This window comes from Mus caroli, chromosome X, assembly GCF_900094665.2.
Source record: "Mus caroli chromosome X, CAROLI_EIJ_v1.1, whole genome shotgun sequence".
NCBI classification, from domain to species: Eukaryota; Metazoa; Chordata; class Mammalia; order Rodentia; family Muridae; genus Mus; species Mus caroli.
Window position 1 is genome coordinate 82,391,453 of NC_034589.1, and position 20,563 is coordinate 82,412,015.

At 34.8% G+C, this 20,563-nt stretch overlaps 1 protein-coding gene across 2 annotated transcripts in view; it reads right to left on the reverse strand.

Moving 5' to 3' along the window:
• Il1rapl1 (interleukin 1 receptor accessory protein like 1) overlaps positions 1-20,563 on the reverse strand; it is a 1,320,182-nt gene that overhangs the window by 651,959 nt on the left and 647,660 nt on the right. For both annotated transcript variants that reach the window (XM_021153186.2, XM_029473014.1), the window contains one exon: positions 4,935-5,214. In XM_021153186.2, coding sequence (XP_021008845.1) covers positions 4,935-5,214 — 280 coding nt within the window. The remainder of the gene's footprint in view (positions 1-4,934; positions 5,215-20,563) is intronic.

Consider the following 20,563-nt stretch of genomic DNA (forward strand, 5'->3'; position numbering starts at 1 on the left):
TTCAAGTAGAAATACTTTCAATATTCTGTGGAGTCGCCAAATTAATTCTCAAGTGGTTGTACCAGCTTGCATTTGCACCAGGAATGGAGGAGTGTTCCTATTTCTCCACATCCTCACCAGCATCTGATGTTGCTTGAGTTTTTCAACTTAGCCATTTTGATTGGTGAATAGTGGAATCTCAAGCCCATTTTTATTTTCATTTTCCTGATGACTAAGGGTGTTGAACATTTCTTTAGGTGATTCTCAGACATTCAGTATTAGTTGAGAATTCTTTGTTTAGCTCTGTATCCCATTTTATAATGTAGTTACTTGTTTTCTTGTTTTTGTTTTTTTATCTGTTTTATTTTTTTTTGAGTCTAACTTCTTAAGTTATTTATATATATTAGATATAAACCCTTTGTCAGATGTAGGGTTAGTTAAGATCTTTTCCCATCTATAGGCTGCTATATTGTCCTATTGATAGTATCCTTTGCTGTATAGAAGCTTTTAAGTTTTATGATGTCCCATTTGTCAATTGATTTTTTCCAAGTCTCCATGAATTTTTATTAGATATTTTCTTTATTTACATTTCCAATGTTCTCCCCTTTCCTGGATTCCCCTTCTGAAATGCCCACTATCCGCTCCTCACTTCCCCTGCTCACCAACCCACCCACTCCCACTTTCTGGCCCTGGCATTCTCCTATAGTGGGGCATAGAACCTTCATAGGAACAAGGGCCTCTCCTACCATTGATAACCAACTAGGCCATCCTCTGCTACATATGCAGCTAGAGCCATGAGTCCCAACATGTGTTTTATTTGGTTGTTGATTTAGTCCTAGGAAACTCTGGGGGTACTGGTTAGTTCATATTGTTGTTCCTTCTAAGAAGGTATAAACTGTCAATTCCTCGGGTACTTTTCTCTAGTTCCTTCATTGGGGACCCTGTGCTACATCCAATAGATGACTGTGAGCATCCACTTCTGTATTTGTCAGGCACTGGCACAGCCTCTCAGGAGACAGCTATATCAGGCTCCAGTCAGCAAGATCTTGTTGGTATCCACATTAGTGTTTGGGTTTGGTAGTTGTATATGGAATGAATCCCCAGGTGGGGCAGTCTCTGGAGGACATCCTTCAGTCTCTGCTTCACACTTTGTTTCTGTAACTCCTTTCATGGGTATTTTGTTACTCCTTCTAGGAAGGATCAAAACACTTTGGTTTCCTTCTTCTTGAGTTTCATGTGTTTTGCGAATTTTATCTTGGGTACTCTGAGCATCTGGGCTAATATCCACTTATCAGTGAGTGCATATCATGTGTGTGTTCTTTTGTGACTAGGTTACCTCACTCAGGATGATATTCTCCAGATCCATCCATTTGCCTAAAAATTTCATAAATTCATTGTTTTTAATAGCTGTGTAGTATTCCATTGTGTAATTGTATCAAATTTTCTGTATTCATTCCTCTGTTGAGAAACATCTGGGGTGTTTCCAGATTCTGGCTATTATAAATAAGGCTACTATGAACACAGTGGAGCATGTGTGCTTATTACAATTTGGAACATCTTCTGGGTATATGTCCAGGAGAGGTATTGCTGGATCTTCTGATAGTACTATGTCCAATTGTCTGAGGAACCCCCAGACTGATTTCCAGAGTGGTTGTATCAGTTTGCAATCCCACCAGGAATGCAGGAGTGTTCCTCTTTCTCCACATCCTTGCTGTCACCTGAAATTTTGATCTTAGCCATTTTGACTGGTGTGAGGTGGAATCTCANGGTTGTTTTGATTTGCATTTCCCTGATGATTAAGGATGTTGAACATTTTTTCAAGTGTTTCTCAGCCATTTGGTATTCCTCAGTTGAGAATTCTTTCTTTAGCTCTTTACCCCATTTTTAATAGGTTTATTTGATTTTCTGGAGTCCAGCTTCTTGAGTTTTTTGTATATATTAGATATTAGTCCCCTATCTAATTTAGTATTGGTAAAGATCCTTTCCTAATCTGTTGGTGGCCTTTTTGTCTTATTGGCGGTATCTTTTGCCTTACAGAATCTTTGCAATTTTATGAGGTCCCACTTGTCAATTGTTGATCTTACAGCAGAAGCCATTGTTCTGTTCAGGAATGTTTCCCCAGTGCCCATATGTTTGAACCTCTTCCCCACTTTCTCATTTATAAGTTTCAGTGTCTCTCATTTTATGTGGAGTTCCTTGATCCACTTGGACTTGAGCTTTGTAAAAGGAGATAACCACCAGTTGAACCAGCACCATTTGTCTCTATCCAGTTCATTCTATGAAGCCACAATTACTCTGATACCCAAACTACACAAATATCAAACAAAGAAAAGAGAACTTCAGATCAATTTCCCTTATGAATATTGATGCAAAAATCCTCAAGAAAATTCTCGCAAACTGAATCCAAGAAAACATCAAAATGATCATTCATCATGATCAAGTAGGCTTCATCCCAGGGATACAGGGATGGTTCAACATATGAAAATATACCAACATAATGCACTATATAAACTAACCAAAAGGAAAAATAATACATGATTATCTCATTAGATGATAAAAAAGCTTTTGAGGAAATCCAACACCTCTTCATGATAAAAGTCTTTGAAAGATCAGGATTTCAACGCCCACACCTAAACATAATAAAAGCATTTTACAGTAAACCAGTAGCCATCATCAAACTAAATGGAGAGTAACTTGAAGCAATTCCATTTAAATCAGGGACTATACAATGTTGCTCATTCTCTTCCTACCTATTCACTATAGTACTTGAAGTCCTAACCAGAGAAATTAGAGAAGAAAAAGAGATCAAGGGGATACAAATTGGAAAGGAAGAAGTAAAAATATCACTATTTGCAGATGATATGGTAGTATACATAACTGACCCTAAAAATTCCAGCAGATAACTCCTAAACCATTTGTTAATTGTTGATCTTAGAGTCCAAGCAATTGATGTTCTCTTCAGGAAAATTTCCCCTGTGCTAATGTGTTTGAGGTTATTTTCCACTTTCCTTTCAATTAAATTCAGAGTATCTGATTTTATGTGGAGGTCCTTGATCCACAGATTAAACTAAACAGTAACATAACTCCTAAGTAAATAGAATCAGTCATTAAAAGCCTACGAACCTCCCCCCCCCAAAAAAAAAAAACTGCCGAGGGCCAGATTGTTTTAGTGCACAATTCTATCAGACCTACAAAGAAGACCTAATACCAATACTTCTCAAACTATCCTACCAAGTAGAAACAGAAGGAACTCTTCTTAATTTGTTCTATGAGGTGACAGGTATACTGAAAACTAAACCACACAAAGACCCAACAAGGAAAGAACTTCAGACTCATTTTGCTTCTAAATATTGATGGAAAACTACTCAATAAAATTCTCACAAACCAATCTAGAAACAAATCAAAATCATCATTCACCATGATCATGTAGGCTTCATCCCAGGGATGAAGAGATGGTTCAATATATATGGATATTTATCAATGTAACCCACTATATAAACATACTAAGGAAAGAAAATAGGATCATCTCGTTAGATGCTGAAAAAGCCTTTGACAAATTACAACACACCTTCATGTTAAAGGTTCAAGACCCATACCTAAACATAGTAAAAGCAATATACAGAAAACCAGTAGCCAACATCAAACTAAATGGAGAGAAACTTGAAGCAATCCAGACTAAATTCAGGGAGAAAACAAGGCTGCTCTCTCTCTCTCTCCCAGTCTATTCAATATAGTACTTGACTTGAAGTTCTAGCCAGAGCAATTAGACAACAAGTGGAGGTCAAAGGGATACAAATTGGAAAGGAAGAAGTCAAGGTATCACTATTTATGTATGATATGATGGTATACATAAGTGATCCCAAAAATTCTACCAGAGAGATCCTATACCCGATAAACTACTTCAGCAAAGGGGCTGGATATAAAATTAACTCAAACTAATTAGTAGCCCACCTTTATATAAGGTTAAAGGGGCTGAGAAAGAGATTAGGGAAACAACACCCTTCTGAAAAGTCACAAATAATATAAAATATCTTGGAGTAACTCTAACCAAGCATGTGAAAGATCTGTATGACAAGACCTTCAAGTCTCTGAAGAAAGAAATCAAAAAACTCAGAAGATGGAATGCTCTCCCATTCTCATAACATGGAAATCTTATCAAAAGCAATCTACAGAGATTTTTTTTAACTGTTAATGTGTTAAATGGATACTGTTTGATGCATTATTTTTAAGTAAATTGTAAACTTTTCATTCTAGTCTGAAAAAGATATATATATATATATATACATATATACATATATATATGTATGTATATATATATGCAATTAATTCACTTAGGGGTGATAACAAACACTTGTTACTGACTTTAATCTTTGCCAAAGGAGACTTGGGACTTTTTTATATTATTGGAAATTGTCACTAACAAAACTTTCTAGAACAGAAACCTTATATTCCCTAATAAATCATGAATAATCTTCTTCCTGTGTATATTCAAACAACACACACACACACACACATACAAACAAAGCATTACCAAAATCATCTCTGCATATCTGCATTAACCAGAGGTGTCTCTGTTTTGTCTGTCTGAGAAGGGCAATAACAAAATGTTACAGCCCATTTAGCAGTAAACTATGCATCTTTTCTGCAAGACTTTGCTTACATTTTATTTGCAACATTTTATTTCCTCTATAAATTTTATTTCCTAGACTTTAGTAATTTCTGGCAACAGAAGTAGATACCCAGATGGTATCTCTTTTCTCCATAAGCTTGAAATAATGTCTCAATATAAATTCCAATCCCATTTTTTATGATTTACATTCTAAAACTTAATACATGGCAACACATGCAAATATTGAGACAATACGTGTAATTGAATGTGACAGCAGGAAACTTTAAGTATTAGAAAATTCCGTGTAGTTTCATCGAGTCAAATATAATTTAATTAAAAAGAGTACCTGATGACACAGGCATAAAGCCCACTGTCCTGTAGTAATGTTGGTCTGAACCAAATGGAATCTTCCTCTTTGCTCATTCTACTTCCATCAAAGGCGATAGGCTCTTCAAAATCTCCTGGACCAGAGCTTTTATACCACATTAAGCTGAGTCCAGCACTTTGGGCGAGAGAGTAGTTTGTTCTTATATAACCATAAAACAGTGCACACTTGATTCTAACAGGTTCTCCCACCAAAACTTGGTACTTCTTGATATCAACAGACCAATCAGTGCATCCATCAGCTGTAGTAATAAAGAGAGGAGAGAGAAGAAAATAATTAGAGAAAAGAATTAACAATACACTTATTCATTCATTTATTTAACTGTTTACAGAGCATATGTATTGAGTCAGATTTATTCTAGACACATAGAATATACAGTAATGGATAACACAGAGATTTGTCCTCAAAAGTAGTATACTCTGCTGTAAACATTGTATTTGTTTAGTTTTAGTTTGTATTACTAAGCTCATTATTTATTGTTAGTCAGTTATAAATATACTATTTAGCTTGCTCTGTAAAAATAAATCCTGGCCTTCAAAATATTTTTCCAGTTGTTTGGGACCCATATAAAGACCAAGCTGTACATCTGCTACATATGTGGGGAACAGGAAGAGGGGAGTAGGCTAGGTCTAGAATGTATATGCTCTTTGGTTGGTGGTTAGGTCTCTTAGAGCCGCAAGGGTCCAGGTTAGTTGAGTCTATTAGTTTTCTTGTGGAGCTCCTATCCCTTTTGTGGTCCCCAGTCTTTCCTCCAAAACTTCCGTAAGAGTCTGCAAGCTCCATGCAATGTTTGGCTGTGGGTGTCTGTATCTTTCTGAGTCAGCTCCTGGGTAGAGCCTTTCAGAGGACAACCATGTCTGCAAGCATAACCTAGTATCATTCACAGTGTCAGGGATTGTTGCTTGCCCATGGGATAGTTCTCTAGTTGGACCACTTATTGCTTAGCAATTCCCTTAGTCTCTACTCCATCCCTCGTCCCTGAATTTCTTGTACACAGGAAAAATTTGAGGTCGAAGATTTTGTGGGTGGTTGGTGTTCTTATCACTCCACTGGGGCTCCTGCCTGGCTGCAAGAAGTGATCTTTTCAGGTTCCATATCCCCAATGCTGTGAGTTGCAGCTAAGGTCCTCCCCGTTGATTCTTTGGGAGCCCTCCCTATCCAGGTCTCTGCCTCACCCTCAGCGATGTCCCTCACCTCCTCACCCCCACCAGTTTTACATTCCATTCATTCTCATGGCCATCTGGCCTGGAGTGGTGCTCAGGAAGAGGAGCAGAGATTGGGATGTAAAATGAATTTAAAAAAAGAAGAAAAGAAATAAATGGAAATTCAACTTTCCAGTAATGATAAAGTTCTGAAAATAAAATATAGGTACATTAAATTTTTTTTCTTTTTTTTTCTGATGTATTGAAGCTTTGTTGATAGAGGGGGCTGGAGAGAAATTGCTCTTTTCCCATGCTTACTTGCAGGTTTTTGCAGCATATAGGGCTTCCCCAGGACTCCTAAAGTGAATGGTACCCAGCAACTTTGTAAAAAAGAAAAAAAAAAGCTGTTCTTCAGGTGAGACATTTCCTAAAGAATATTTCCCCTGGGAACGTTAGACAGAATGTTCCTGGCAACCCCAAGGGACTGTTGTATTGCCATTAAGTTGTGCTAATGAAGAAACGCTATGACATCTAACATTCAGTTAGAGAAAGCATGGCAATGTTTTCTCAATAATGTTTGCATCTCTGCTCTGATGAGAGAAAAATAATGGGATCCATTACTTGGAATTTCCATTTTATTTGTTAGGACAAGGGCAACTGGTCTACTATTAATTAAGGGTCTCTTTTGCTCTGAACTGAATGTTTGTGTAACCCCCTCCCCCTGCATACATGGAAGCAGTAACAACACACTATGTTAGTGTTTGGAGATGGGTATTTGGAATTAGATTAGGTCAGAAGTCTGTGGCTCCTTTTGATAGGATTAGTGCCCTTAGATGTAGAGACATGAAAGCTTGTTCTTTCTTCCATTGGGACTCACAAAGAGTTCATTGTGTAAGTACACAGAACAAAGGTAGACATTTCTAGGTTATATAAAGAACTATCACTACAACTGAATTGATTCGTACATTGATATTGGGCTTTTCAGGTATTAGCACGGGAGAAATAAGCTATCATCATATAAACCACGCCATCTATTATATTTTGTTATGGTAGCCCAAGTAGAATAATGTACTTTTTCTTGATATTAGTGTATCCCTTTAGTATTACAATACCCTTTTACATTTGATAATTCTCTATAATTTGATAATTTATGATAGAAATTTTGTTTCAATTACAATGCCATTTCTTTTACTGATTAGACCCATATATATAACACTGGAAAAGAATATGTTATAGTTATGAATTATGGGAAGAAATAAAGTTAATTGAATTGAGCTCTGATAGCAGTTTCACAATCAGAGACAGAAGCAAGCAGTTACTTCTCTGACTGCTGAGAACACCAAGGAATTTAAAAAGATGAAACTGTGGTGGCAAATAAAGAATCCAAGGGGTAAGATTTTGTTGGATGTCAGTACCATGTCCCAACGAAAATCTTAAGACCATTGTTTTCTCAGACAAACTATCATTGTGTAGCAATAATGACCCGGGACTTGCCATATGTCTAAGCTGCTATCCATTTGCCTCAGCTGGCAAATCTTAGTATAGCAGGCATATTCCAAGATATCTGGAGACAGCATCTTTTAATATACCCTTCCTGATATACATACAAAACAACAGATTCTAACATGGCTGACACATCAACACTATCTGTATACTTGAGATGTCTGTAACTTCTAAGAAAAAATATGACAAATGAAAAATGATCATGTTAAGGTCTATCAAAATATTTGAATAAATATTTAAATAAATGACAGAATTGGTTTTTTCTTTCAATATTTCTGGTGGTTTTCATTATTTTTAGAATTTCTCCTTTCTTTTATAAGGAGAAATTTTCCATTAATAAGTATAAACTAAATTAGGTGAATGATGACATTTCACTCTACTATATAGCAGCATCTCCTTAAGAGATATTTTGATTGTATAACAAAGTACTTTCTAATATTGTGTAGCAAGACATCTCAGATCTTAAAAGGACATGTGATTACATAAAATTTTACTGGTACTGATGAAAATTACTATTGATACATTCATTTCCTTTGGGTTTTCTTTACTTCAAGGCATATGTTCTACTTGGAAAAATCAGTAAAAATATTTCTAGATACTTTTGGCTATGTAAGTTGGGAGGTAAACTTCCAAATTTTCATTTTCTGATTAAAAATATTACTAGTAATTGTAGAGAACAATAATATGAGATCTGTTTTTCTTTCTTCCATAATAAAATCTCCTTCTATAAAGTCTTGATTAAGAAGTTCAACCTTCATTGAAAAGATTCCATGAGAATAGCCTCCTTTTGTACACCTCTGCAGTACATATTACTTTAAAACCAATGGGAGCTTATGAAGCTAGAAAACTATGTTGGAAAATAAAAGAAGAAAGCGATATCCTTATTTCTTTATTATGTGAGTCTAAAATTTTAAAACTAAGATGAAGGCAGTGATAGAATTGGGACTCAGAACTAATTGCTTTCCAGAGAGTTCATACTGAAGTATCATTCCATGAACAAAAGCTATATACACTGGAAAATGTCAATATATTCAAATGAGATTAGAAAAAGTATTTTAATTAAGTCACTATTCCTACATATGTAAGAGCTCAAAATATTTCCATGGCAACACGCTTAAAGGTTGAATTCTAAAAAATAATCTAATCATAGAACTCACACATATTGCATCCTAATATGAATATGTAAGCGTCAGGTGTGGTGGCACATGTCGGTAATTCATAAGAGTCAAGAGAATCAAGTGATCAAGACCATCATGAGGTATACAGGGAATTTAAGGTCAGTCTGTTCTACTTAGCTAGACCCTATATATAAAAAAGAAAAAGGAAATAAGAAAGAAAAAAAACCTTTAAAAAGTGGTGTACTTCAATGGGTAGGGGTGCTTGATGGGCATGCATATGGTCCTTTGTTTAAACTAAACTAAATGTCAGTGTTGAAAAAAAGAAGACATCAATGATTTTCTCAGAAATGTTTAAGCCTCTTTCTCTTGTACTAAGAGGATGAATCTTGTTTCTAGCTAATTTGTGAATGTTGAATACTCACAAATCAATGGTTTTCTCTTTGAAATTTACATTTAATTGAGAAAAGCCACCTTTCAGGAAAATTGTGACCCTTTTGAGTATGGCCTACTGACAAAAGACAGTATCCCAAGAGGATAATTATGTAGTGAAGCGCTTAAGGTATTGCCAACCCTAGAATTAACAAGATTCATGCTTCTTACTCAACTACCAACTTCCTTGTCCTCACCCTCCATCCATGTATTTTTTTTCCAGAAGATGATTTCCAATATCAGTCACATGCATACCAAATCCTGTCTTGGGTTATGTTCTATGAGTATGGCCTAACACATTATACATTTATGTATTGAGAACCAGGTTCATTTGAGGTCACAATCCTGTTGAAGATATACAAAACTTTGTAGCATAATGTGGGAATAGAGTAATAAGAAATTCACATGAATGGTTCTGATAATATTGCATGGAAAGGAGATATTGGAGATGTATGTGGACTTTTAGCAAGTTGACTATACAAAGAACAGACAGAGAAATGCAGGTACAGGCATGAAGAGTAAAGTAAAGCCACACAAGTAAGATACTGTATAGTTTTACAAGTACTGCTAATGGATTTGTCTTGTATTTCAAATTTAAGACAAAAAAAGATATAAGGGAAATAGGTAAACAAAGGAAGCTTCTGGAGTTTATGAGAGATCAAAATGATGCTTTGATTCCTTGTAAGAGCAATGGTGTGCCTTGAAGCATTCAATCAGAGACTGGTTTTTATATGTTAATAGTTTTCCCCTTAATATACTGTGTGGAATTTTTGGGTCAGAATATACATTAGAAAAAGGCCTTAAGCATGGAAGTCATATGCTGAAGGTCTGAATTCAGACAGATATAGCTTAAAATTAACATTTGCCAGAAATTTCAGAGGTACAAATGGGCAGGAGCAGGGAATTGAGTAAACACAAACAGCAAGAGAGCAAGAGAGAGGAGTAAGGTCATTTTACTTTGTAACATGGGTTTTTGCCGTTGTTACAGACTTTTACAATTTTCACAGCCAAATAGGACATCAACAGCTCCACATTTATAAAGTGGCAAGGTCTTTGAAATGTTTTTAATAATGTTCTCATTAAAATGTTTTAGGCTATGAAATTAGAGAGGAGTTTTAAAAGTCTCAGCAGATTGAGTTAAAATGTTTGCTTGTATTTTCCACTTCTCTAAATGGCACTAACCAGAATGTTAGTGAATGTCTGTGATAGTGGCATCCATTGATTTTACCCTATGAATGAAAAGAAACTCAAAGCTAAAGACATGCTTATCAGTAATGAATACCGGGCATGTGCAGAATCGATTACAGGCACTGCACAAAAGACTGAGGCTAGATTTTGAATAGGCACTGTCAGATTCACTTTCAAAATATAAACTTCATAATTGAAAGCTAGCGTAATTATAGTCTGTGTCATTTTAATGGGAAAGCAGAAACGACCTCAAACTATCAGTACTGAGAATAATAAGCTTCAACAAAAGCTAAATTTGGCATTCGACTTCCATTCACTAAGTGCACTGTCCCCAACTTTACTTTCCAGATCAAATTTATCATGGGGCATAAATCTTTCAGATTCTTGCTTGCCTTTAAAAATATTTATAATGTAACAACTTTGGAAGAGTGCATTCAAATATTTTGGAGTGATCTGAGTGGGTGTTAAGGATTGATGTTTCTCAGGAGGCTCCGTCAATTATCAGAAACCCAGTGTCTAGAAATTCTTTGTCTGATAAGGCCTGAAAATTATCATCTATCAGCCTCTCAAAGTAGGTCATTTTATGTGGGTGTAGACTTTGCTTTGCTGTAATCACATTCCTTCTGAGATAGCATTGCCTGTTTATGAGAAAAAAGCTGGTTCCGAGGTAAACAAAAACTGAATGCCATAGTTTAGCCTTTATTATATTTCAGTCTCTAAATTCTAGCAGGTACTCCTAATTTAAACACAACAATAATGCTTTGCATGTTGTATACATTGTACAAACAATGCATTTGATTCTTGTTAACAAGATAGAAGGAAATGTACAGGAGAATAAAACATTCATAAACTATTATTTTAGCATACAAACTTACAAATTGGGACAAGCAGGTAATACACAATAAGGGTGATTCAACAATTGCTTATATCATTGAATAAACAAAGACAATCTGTCACTTAGAATGGCAATATGGAGATTAAGTAAATCATATTTCAAATGAGTCTTTAGGGATTCTAGTCTCCAACAGTCTTGGGCCAATTTGTTGTGGTATCACTACAAATATGAAAATGTTCTTGAGACTTAGATATCCAGAGAAACTAGAAATAGTCTTTTAAAAGTAGAGATAACTCAATTATAGTGTCATTCATTATATTTTGATCACATTCAGCTGCCTCTTCACATCCTAAATTTAATGCCCATTCTATACAACACAAGTTTGTGTGTTCCAAATTAAAAAAAAAATCACTGAGTCCTATAAATGTTGTCTATATATTCTCATGTATCTAGCCATTAAATGTTGTAATTAAACATTAGACCTGTTAAGAGCCATTCTCTTTTAAAATGCTAATTTTCCCTCTTCTGGTAGCTATCAATTATCAACAGGTCCTCAGGAGTGAGATTTTGTGGCTACCTCTCTAATTCATGATGATATTTTTGTCTCTTTTTAACGTGTCTTAGGCAACAACATACAAACTGAGGGCAAATCAATGGATATTGGAGTAATGATCTGGTGTTGATCTTCTCTGCACTGAATATAATTAATAAAGATCTATACTCTCTCTGACTCTCTGTCTTGGTCACGTTCTCTTATTCTCTCTCTCTAATCTGTGTGTGTGTGTGTGTGTGTGTGTTCCTGCTGGGACTAAACACACATTTATACTTATCTGCACTTAAAAGATAAACCCTTCCCTTGAGATATATATCCTTACCTCTTAAATATCCTTCTGATAATCTGATATATTTGTATGTCTTTATATTTGTAGTTTTTGCATAATGTAAACACCTTGTTCAGAGTAAAGCAAGTCAGTTTAGCAATTATATTTCTAAATGAAAAGGTTGAAAAATATGCAACTAGGATAAAAAGGAATGTCAGTAATATTGACTCTAGGTTCTCTAGTAACCTCTCCTTGTCTTCTAAGATTGCAGAAATTTGTGCTTCCAAGTAGCAAGGCTCACCCACCCTATAACTTAAAACACATGCGCGCGTGCACACACACACACACACACACACACACACTCACGCACTACTTATTTTACTCTAACTTGCCTTTTTAATAATTACCCTGTAAATGCCCCTTATTATCTCTTGTACTAAAATAGTTGTCCTTTTTAAAAAGGCATCTTCTGAGGAAGTGCAAGGAAGTACAGAGCTGTATAGGTAGTGCTTTCGTTTCTCCTTGTTCCAGGTATATTTATACTAGACTTATATTTTTTTTTCATGTGTTACCTTCCTTTGGGTGTTGGAATCTATCTGATCAGCATCTTCTATAAAGAATAAGATAGAAAATAATGAATACAAGTCAGACTTTAAATGAGTTAATGAAAACTCTATGCTTAACCTGTCTTGTCTCTCCGTTACAGTATGTCATTTACTACCCTGTTCTCATTGTCGTCCAGGGAATGTTATAAATGCTCATGGTATTGTGATGAAAATAATAAAAATGCAATTATTAGAGATGCCAGATAATAATCATAGTACTATAATAGATCAAGAAGTAAAAATCAGTCTCATCCTTAGCTCTGCAGCAGAACACCTGTAACAGCCTTCCCTGCACACCTCCTCCCATCTCCTGTAGATTCCACAGATCCTCCCCTTCTAACTTCACTTCCCCCACTCACTGGCTTGTCCCAGCCACCAACTGCAGTAGGCACCTTCTGCTTACCCAAGAGCTGCTCTTACCTGGGCAACAAGTAGGCAGACACATCTCTTTTACTTCTCTTCCAGATCTACACCCACAATCTCATCCCCAGCTCTTTTCTTCTATGACCCATGCCAAACCGAAGATCACAAAGATATTCTCCTCCAGAGATTTATAGACCAGTTTCCCTTTTGAATACAGATGAAAAATACTGAATAAAATACTGTGATCTGAATCCAAGAACACAACAAAAATCTATCCATATCTTCCTAACTTTTGGTGACTGCTCATAGTTAACTTGGAGTCCCTTATGGAAAGTAAGTTTAGGAAGCAGAAGCCTGAAGCAGTTGTTTATATCACAAACACAGTAAAGAAGAAGAGAGCACTGACAACTTCTTTCCATTCACTTTCCTGTCAGTACTTCTACATTTTGGCATCTGGCCAGAGAAGGGTACCCTCTACAGTGGTCAGATCTTCCTAACTCAGTTGTAATCAAGGTAATGGGCTAATAAGCCATTTCTAAGGCTAGTCTAGATCTTGTAAAGTTGACAACACTAATCAGCATAAGTATTATCTTGGAGTTGATAAGAAAATTATCAAAGATTAAAATTATTTGATCTTAGCCGGGCGTGGTGGCGCACGCCTTTAATCCCAGCACTTGGGAGGCAGAGGCAGGCAGATTTCTGAGTTCGAGGCCAGCCTGGTCTACAAAGTGAGCTCCAGGATAGCCAGGGCTATACAGAGAAACCCTGTCTCGAAAAAAAAAAGAAAAAAGAAAAAAGAATTATTTGATCTTGTGCCCCTCAAGCCAAGAGGAAGTGAGGGATAGCAGCCATCAGATCTACAAAATAAAGACTCAGAATAAGTGTGTCACACATAATTGGTTTGAACAACAGCAATAGACTGAAGTTGGTCTATGTCTATGATTCAGTTGCATTCTCTAGACTCAACAGCCTGACTAGAAATTCTTCAATTACCCTATTCCAAACTCAACATTTATTGAAGCTTACCAAACACTTCCTTCAGAACCCCTCTCTCTTTGCCTTTTAAAATCAGATATGTACTTTTGAATTTTTTAATGGGTAATATGGAGCAGTTTCTCATTCTGTGTAAGATTATTATTCTCTCCTTGTTCTATACTAATTCAACTGGAGACATCTTTGAACTGCCATCTTTCTATACTCAGCATTTAAAATGAAACAAAAAATTGTCTAAAACAGAAACTAAAATAAAATTGATGGTCCTTTTTGTCATTTTTTTTCAGTTTATCTGAACCAAAAATAAAAACAACAAACAAACAAACAAAGAAGCAAAACATCTCATCATTTAAGCCAACAAAAGCAGATGCAGATAGTATGGCAAAAATGGGTTTATTTGATTTTGTTATTGTGAGCATACATAGGATTCAATAAAATGTGTATATATTGTTATTAATGTTCCATTTATTAAAAGTAAAACAGGCACTTGGGAAAAGGATAGAAGTGCTTGCCAGGAATGAAAAAGACTGGAATTTGGAATGTTTCCACCAGTGTGAATGCTGAGTGAGTGTGGTAGTCTGACTGCATTTCTAGCATTTGGAAAGAGGAGACAAGGAATTAGCAGAGAGCCCTGGGTTCTACAGACCTTGGGCTTCTCCGTGCCCCAGCATACATATAAGTGAACACCAGTACAAAAGTGTGTGTACCCTCACACTTGCAAAGATGCTTATACACATGAACAAGACAGACATGGACAAATGCCAGAAAATTAATAAATCCATACTGTTAATTCAATTATATAGATATTAAATTATTCTGAGTTTCAATCTATTTATTTGCTTGGAGCCAGAAGGTACATGTCACACTATGTGTGTGGAAGTTGGAGGACAAGGTTTCAACAGAAGTTGAAAGTAGAAAGCAGTTGGTCCTCCTTTGAATTCATTTTATCAATCTTGGTGACAAGTGCTTTAACATAGTAAGCCATCTCATTACTCTATTTTTTAAGTCATTCAATTATTTATTTGGGATTATTTTTATTGAATCTATAGCTATATAACCTAGTGAATAATTATCTGAATTTATGTCTCAAAAATTAGAAATTAACCCTTTCTGTCATTCTTATATCTGTAGCTTGTTTAAGTCTAATTAAATAATTAGAATTATCTTTGTATCTATATGTATTTTTTCTACTATTGATGTGGCATACAATGTACAATAAGCATGTTTTAAATGAATGTCTGGTTATGTAGGTAAATATTTACATTGACAGACATTCAATATCTTACGTGTTAGCACATTCAAAATGTTTGTTTTTTAAAGATATTTTGTGTTAGTGAATTTGGAATAAGTAATATTACTCCTTTACTTATAACACTACAAGCAGCATATGTTTTTGAATCAGAGAAATTTGATTGTACAAGTCAGAATATACTTCAAATCTCAGTAAATCCTTTATGAACTACCAAACAGTACATTATTTTGTATTCCTTAGGCAAAACATTTATTCATGTATATTTTTACAAAACTCCTCTGTTTGGATGACAAAATAGGTACAGATGTACATTATGAAAGTATTGTTAGTGTTGGATATTTTGCACCTCTGGGATACTTGCGAGACACTGGGCTCAATATGAACATGATGAGCAACAGGCAAAACAAGCAATGATCAAATTTAATTCTTCCCCCAATTTAGAGGTTCCTTACAGGGAAAGGCCTGTTGGATGGCAGGCTATTGGTCCTGTAAATTGGCCCTTTATAGAGAATAGCAGGGCTCAAGGCACAGATTTACTTTGATTTTATTTTTGATTTAGAGCAAGCAGCAGAGCTGAATTATGTTTTTAAAGATTGCACGTTATAAAATGTCTTTAAATTTTATACAATTCCCAAGCATACTATCGTTCTTAGCAATGAACATATAAAAAATCATGCAGTACAGTTAAAATCATATTTGACATAACCCCACATGTGATATCTACATTTTACTACCTGCTGCCACCTGCTTCTCTCCCACAAAAATTACTAGTACTGTTTTTTGGGGGAAATCATCTTTTCAAGGGACAGTCCTGGGCATACCTCTATTCAATAAAAACATGAATGGAGGCATTTCAGTACTAGAACCAGCAATGTCAGAGAAACAGGACAAAAGCTTTATTTTGTCCTCTCACTCCATAACTGTCTGCCATTTTTCTTTTTCTTTTTTCGTTTTTGCAATTAATTAACAGAGAGTCAAATCTGGCTGGAAAGATAAAAAGATGAGTTAAGATAGAGATGATTCGGGCGTGGTGGCGCACGCCTTTAATCTCAGCACTTGGGAGGCAGAGGCAGGCAGATTTCTGAGTTCAATGCCAGCCTGGTCTACAAAGTGAGTTCCAGGACATCCAGGGCTACACAGAGAAACCCTGTCTTGCAAAAACAAAAAACAATAAACAAAAAAACAGAAAGAGAGAAAGAAAGAAAGAAAGAAAGAAAGAAAGAAAGAAAGAAAGAAAGAAAGAAAGAAAGGGAAAAAAGAAAGAAAGAGATGAAATTTAAACTGTGCCTGAAATCCCATTGTAATACTCAATAAGAGGAAATTTGACTTCATGTAATAGCCCAGGTATGGAGGCAAATAAAGGGTAAAGTTCATAAATAGGGCTTGATAATTTGTATTACTAAAGTGGCTCTAGGTACTTGAGGTTCATGAGTGCTATTTATGGATCACTGCCCTAAAGAATGTCTGGAAAGGGAGTGGTATCTGTTCTGCAGTTTAGAAGGATCCCTACAGTTGCAATATCAAGGATACATTGGAATTGGACAGTTTGAAGTCAGAAGATCATTTAAGACTTTCTCTCTCTCTCTCTTTTTTTTTTTTTAAATAAGAAAGTTTAAGAAATGACAACACTAAGAAATGGAAGAAGTAGAGGCATAACCTGTAGGATGTTGAGATGGATGCAATTATGAGGAAGGAGGAATTAAGAATACCTAAAGATTCAAAACAGGATTTCAGAGAAGATTATGACATCACTAAAGAAAAGAGGGGACATGGGCTCCTATCAGCGAGCAAATGATGAATTTGGCTGATGTAAAAGTCTCAATAGCTTATACATTTTGTTTGTTTGTTTGTTTGTTTGTTTTGTTTTGTTTTTTGGTCTTCATTACAAGTGTGTTTTTTTTAAATGTTACTTCTTTAGATATTCAATCTGCGCAACAAAAGATCAGAATACAGTATATTGTGTTCACAACATGAGTTATGCTAAGCACTCAAGACACTGACTAGAGAAAAATTCAAGGAAAATCGGATTTTTTTTGTATTTTAATTTACTTATGTTTTTATGTTGATAATATCAAGCCATTATTGGAAAGTTTAGACACAAATTGTATGTAGTTTTTAAGTAATTTTATGGAAATTAAAAATGATGCCTCATTTAACTGCTGCTACATTTATTTTTCTTATAGTAGATATGGTTCTATGGAAATACACTATGATTTAAACATATAGATTTAGCACAGTATTTTTTGAAATTCACCAATATTAAAATATTTATATGTATATCTAAATGGAAAGAAACATACTGACTAATGAAAATTTGTTCAGTATATATAAAATATCTGTATACCTCCTCTAAGATCTTGCTTTATTATAGATCAAAAGCCAAGAGCTTATTTTATTTAAAAACTATTTTCTTAGATACCATTGTACTGGAGAGGAAAACCAGGTAAGATCAGAAAAATGCTAAATTTTTGTGTGTTTTTATTTGTTTAACCTGAGATTACGGGAAGTATATAGAGTTTATAAATAAAATTATATTTGCTTAAGGTATGCGAAGTGGTGTTTTAGAATGCATATGCAATCTAAATTGTTGAATTCCAGTACAGAAGAGTGCGATGAATGTTAAGATGTACTTTCTGCATTTTGTTGTTATTCTTTCCAATATGATGTAAACAATCATGGCAAGCCAGGGTCTGTAGATTGCAGAAAATCACATGCATTGAGGCTTTGTTGATTTTAATTTATTTTTCCTATCTTTGAGCATACAGCCTTTGGCTTGGGGGCAAATTTGTACACATTTTAGGTGGCTATTAAGTTTGAAGGCCCATTTTTATTTGAAATTGTATATCAGACATTTGTTCATATGATTAAAGTCAAAACATATGTTCATCTCTGCGTAACTTAGCAATTCATCAATCCTCAAGTGCTGGCTTAAGCAAGATTATCTTTACATCTGACTATTAGTATTGGCTACATTCAAAACTGGAAGAGGCTGAGAATCACTACCTCAAGCCTATATTTGTTGTTATTTCAATAAGTTTAAATGTTCAGTAATGAGACTCTTGTATATATCTGGTTGAATGATAAATAAAGAGGAGTATATGACATTTCATGGCTAGTCTAACTCAGTGTGATTTCTTTGGCTACCTCCAAAAATCATAATAATAGTAAAATAAAAATCAAAAAAGCAAATAAGCAAGTAAGCAATATAGCAAACAAACAGATATAGCTATATATATTAATATTTTCAAAGCTTAAAATTATCTTTAGTGGTCATACCACAACTTTAAAAAACTACATACAACAGAAAAAGTAGCAAGTGTTAAGAAGAGGAACGATCTTACAATATGTAATATGTGCCACCTGTGGAAGGGAGCATAAATGATTTAATTCTTTGCTTTTTCATTTACAGAATTCTCATTGTATTCAAGAGAGTGATATAGTAGGGCTAAGGCATCTAATGACCTTACTACATAGACATGTTTCTCTTATAATAAACTTGCAACTGATTTTATTTTCTCACAATATTTTCATGGTGAAGATATGAAATTTACCTCAACCCTCTCTCTTTTTTCTAAGACTGGTAGTATTCATAGATACTTTAAAAATAAACAAATGTATTAGAATATGTAATTCTTATTAATATCAATTTAGGTAAACAGATAGATATTTGATCAATAGACATATTTATTTCCTTTTTACTGTTATTTACTTTTTCTGTCCGCAGGATTTATCCTAGGGCCTCATAGATGCTAGGCACTCATCCATAACTGAGCCACATACTTGACCCTGTTTACTTCTTGAAGGGAAGTTCTTATATTTATATTTGATAGCAAGGTCTATCCTGGCCTATAAAATTACTCCTTTGGGTACCATAATATTATGAAAAAAAATTTACTCTGAGATTTATGAAGTCTGTGCATTTTCTTTATTTCCATTACTATACTGTGAAATAGTCAATTACATATTCTCTTATTCTATAAATTGGAAAATACTGAATAATTCAACAGCTTTGAGTTTCAGAACTTCATTCAGCAGAGTAGCTAAAGTCCCTGATCTCTATTTTAATATGCTGCCAGTTATTGCAAACTCCTAATAGCACAATGCAGAGCCTGGATGAATATCATTCACTCAGTTGTTTTCTTGAATGGCTTCAGGGTATGAAATAAACTATACTACATCACTGTCCTCATAATGAGATCGTTCTGCTGGATAAACAAGCCCCCTACAGGCCCTACCTGCTGATAGGGCCCAGTGAACCAAATATTTAACACTTTACAGAGGCTCCTCCCTGGCATTCTTTAGTATTGCATGCATCATTTTCAAAGGAAAATGTGATGCAAAGAAGTAGAAAATTGTGCTACTGACTCTTGGGTCCATTACTACAACCTAGCTTAGGAACAAAGCCTCAATTCAATTTCTGGGTTCTGTGAGATAATAGAAGTTTGAAACTTCCCAATAAAATCGTGGGAATATAAATTCATGTTCTATCTGACCAATTTACACACAGCATTCAGTGAAATCAGTCTGACCAAGAAAATCACTGAAGAGCTTGGAGTTAATGCAGTGCTTGTTCATTTGCTGAAAATCTTCACTGAAAAAAAAAATAGACTCAGGTTGAAAATGTAAATTTTATATTTCAGTGTTTAAAAGTTGACAGCTTTACTTTAAAGAACATTCCACCTCGAGAATAAGGGCTCATGTAGGAGAAAAACAACATAGCCAAAAAAATAGTACTTTGATACTTCTCATATTTAAAGACATTTACAAAGCAACCTTTAGATTACGTGTTTGTTTGTTTGTATATGAATGTTCTTACTACAATTGCTTTGATGTGTTAATAACTCTAAGTTATCATAGTTTTCTTTCATAAGCTTTACAGTAGAATAGCATCAAATACATTGTATTCACTCAATATCTGTGTATATCAATCTTGGAATAAACTAAAAATTATAAATGTTTTAAAACAACGATGATCTGAGGAATATGAGGGAGATAACTTGCCTTGGTGAGTCACTGAAAGCCTTTGAGGAATCACACAAGGGACAAGATGAGTCACTAATTCAATTTGGGAAATTCTAAGATGTGAAAAATGTGGGTTAACCTTATGAGTAAAGGAAAGATAATGTCTATTTGAAAATGATCTTGGGAGATTTGGAGGAAGAAGGAATCTGGTGTGTATCTTTGTAAAACCTAATTACTGATAGTGCAATCCATTATCCATTATTTATGTTTTTGTTCTTCTGAGTAGATAGATAGATAGCACATACCTGACAATATTATATATATAAAATATATTTTATACATACATTAATATGTATATATGTAATTGTCAGGTAGGTGT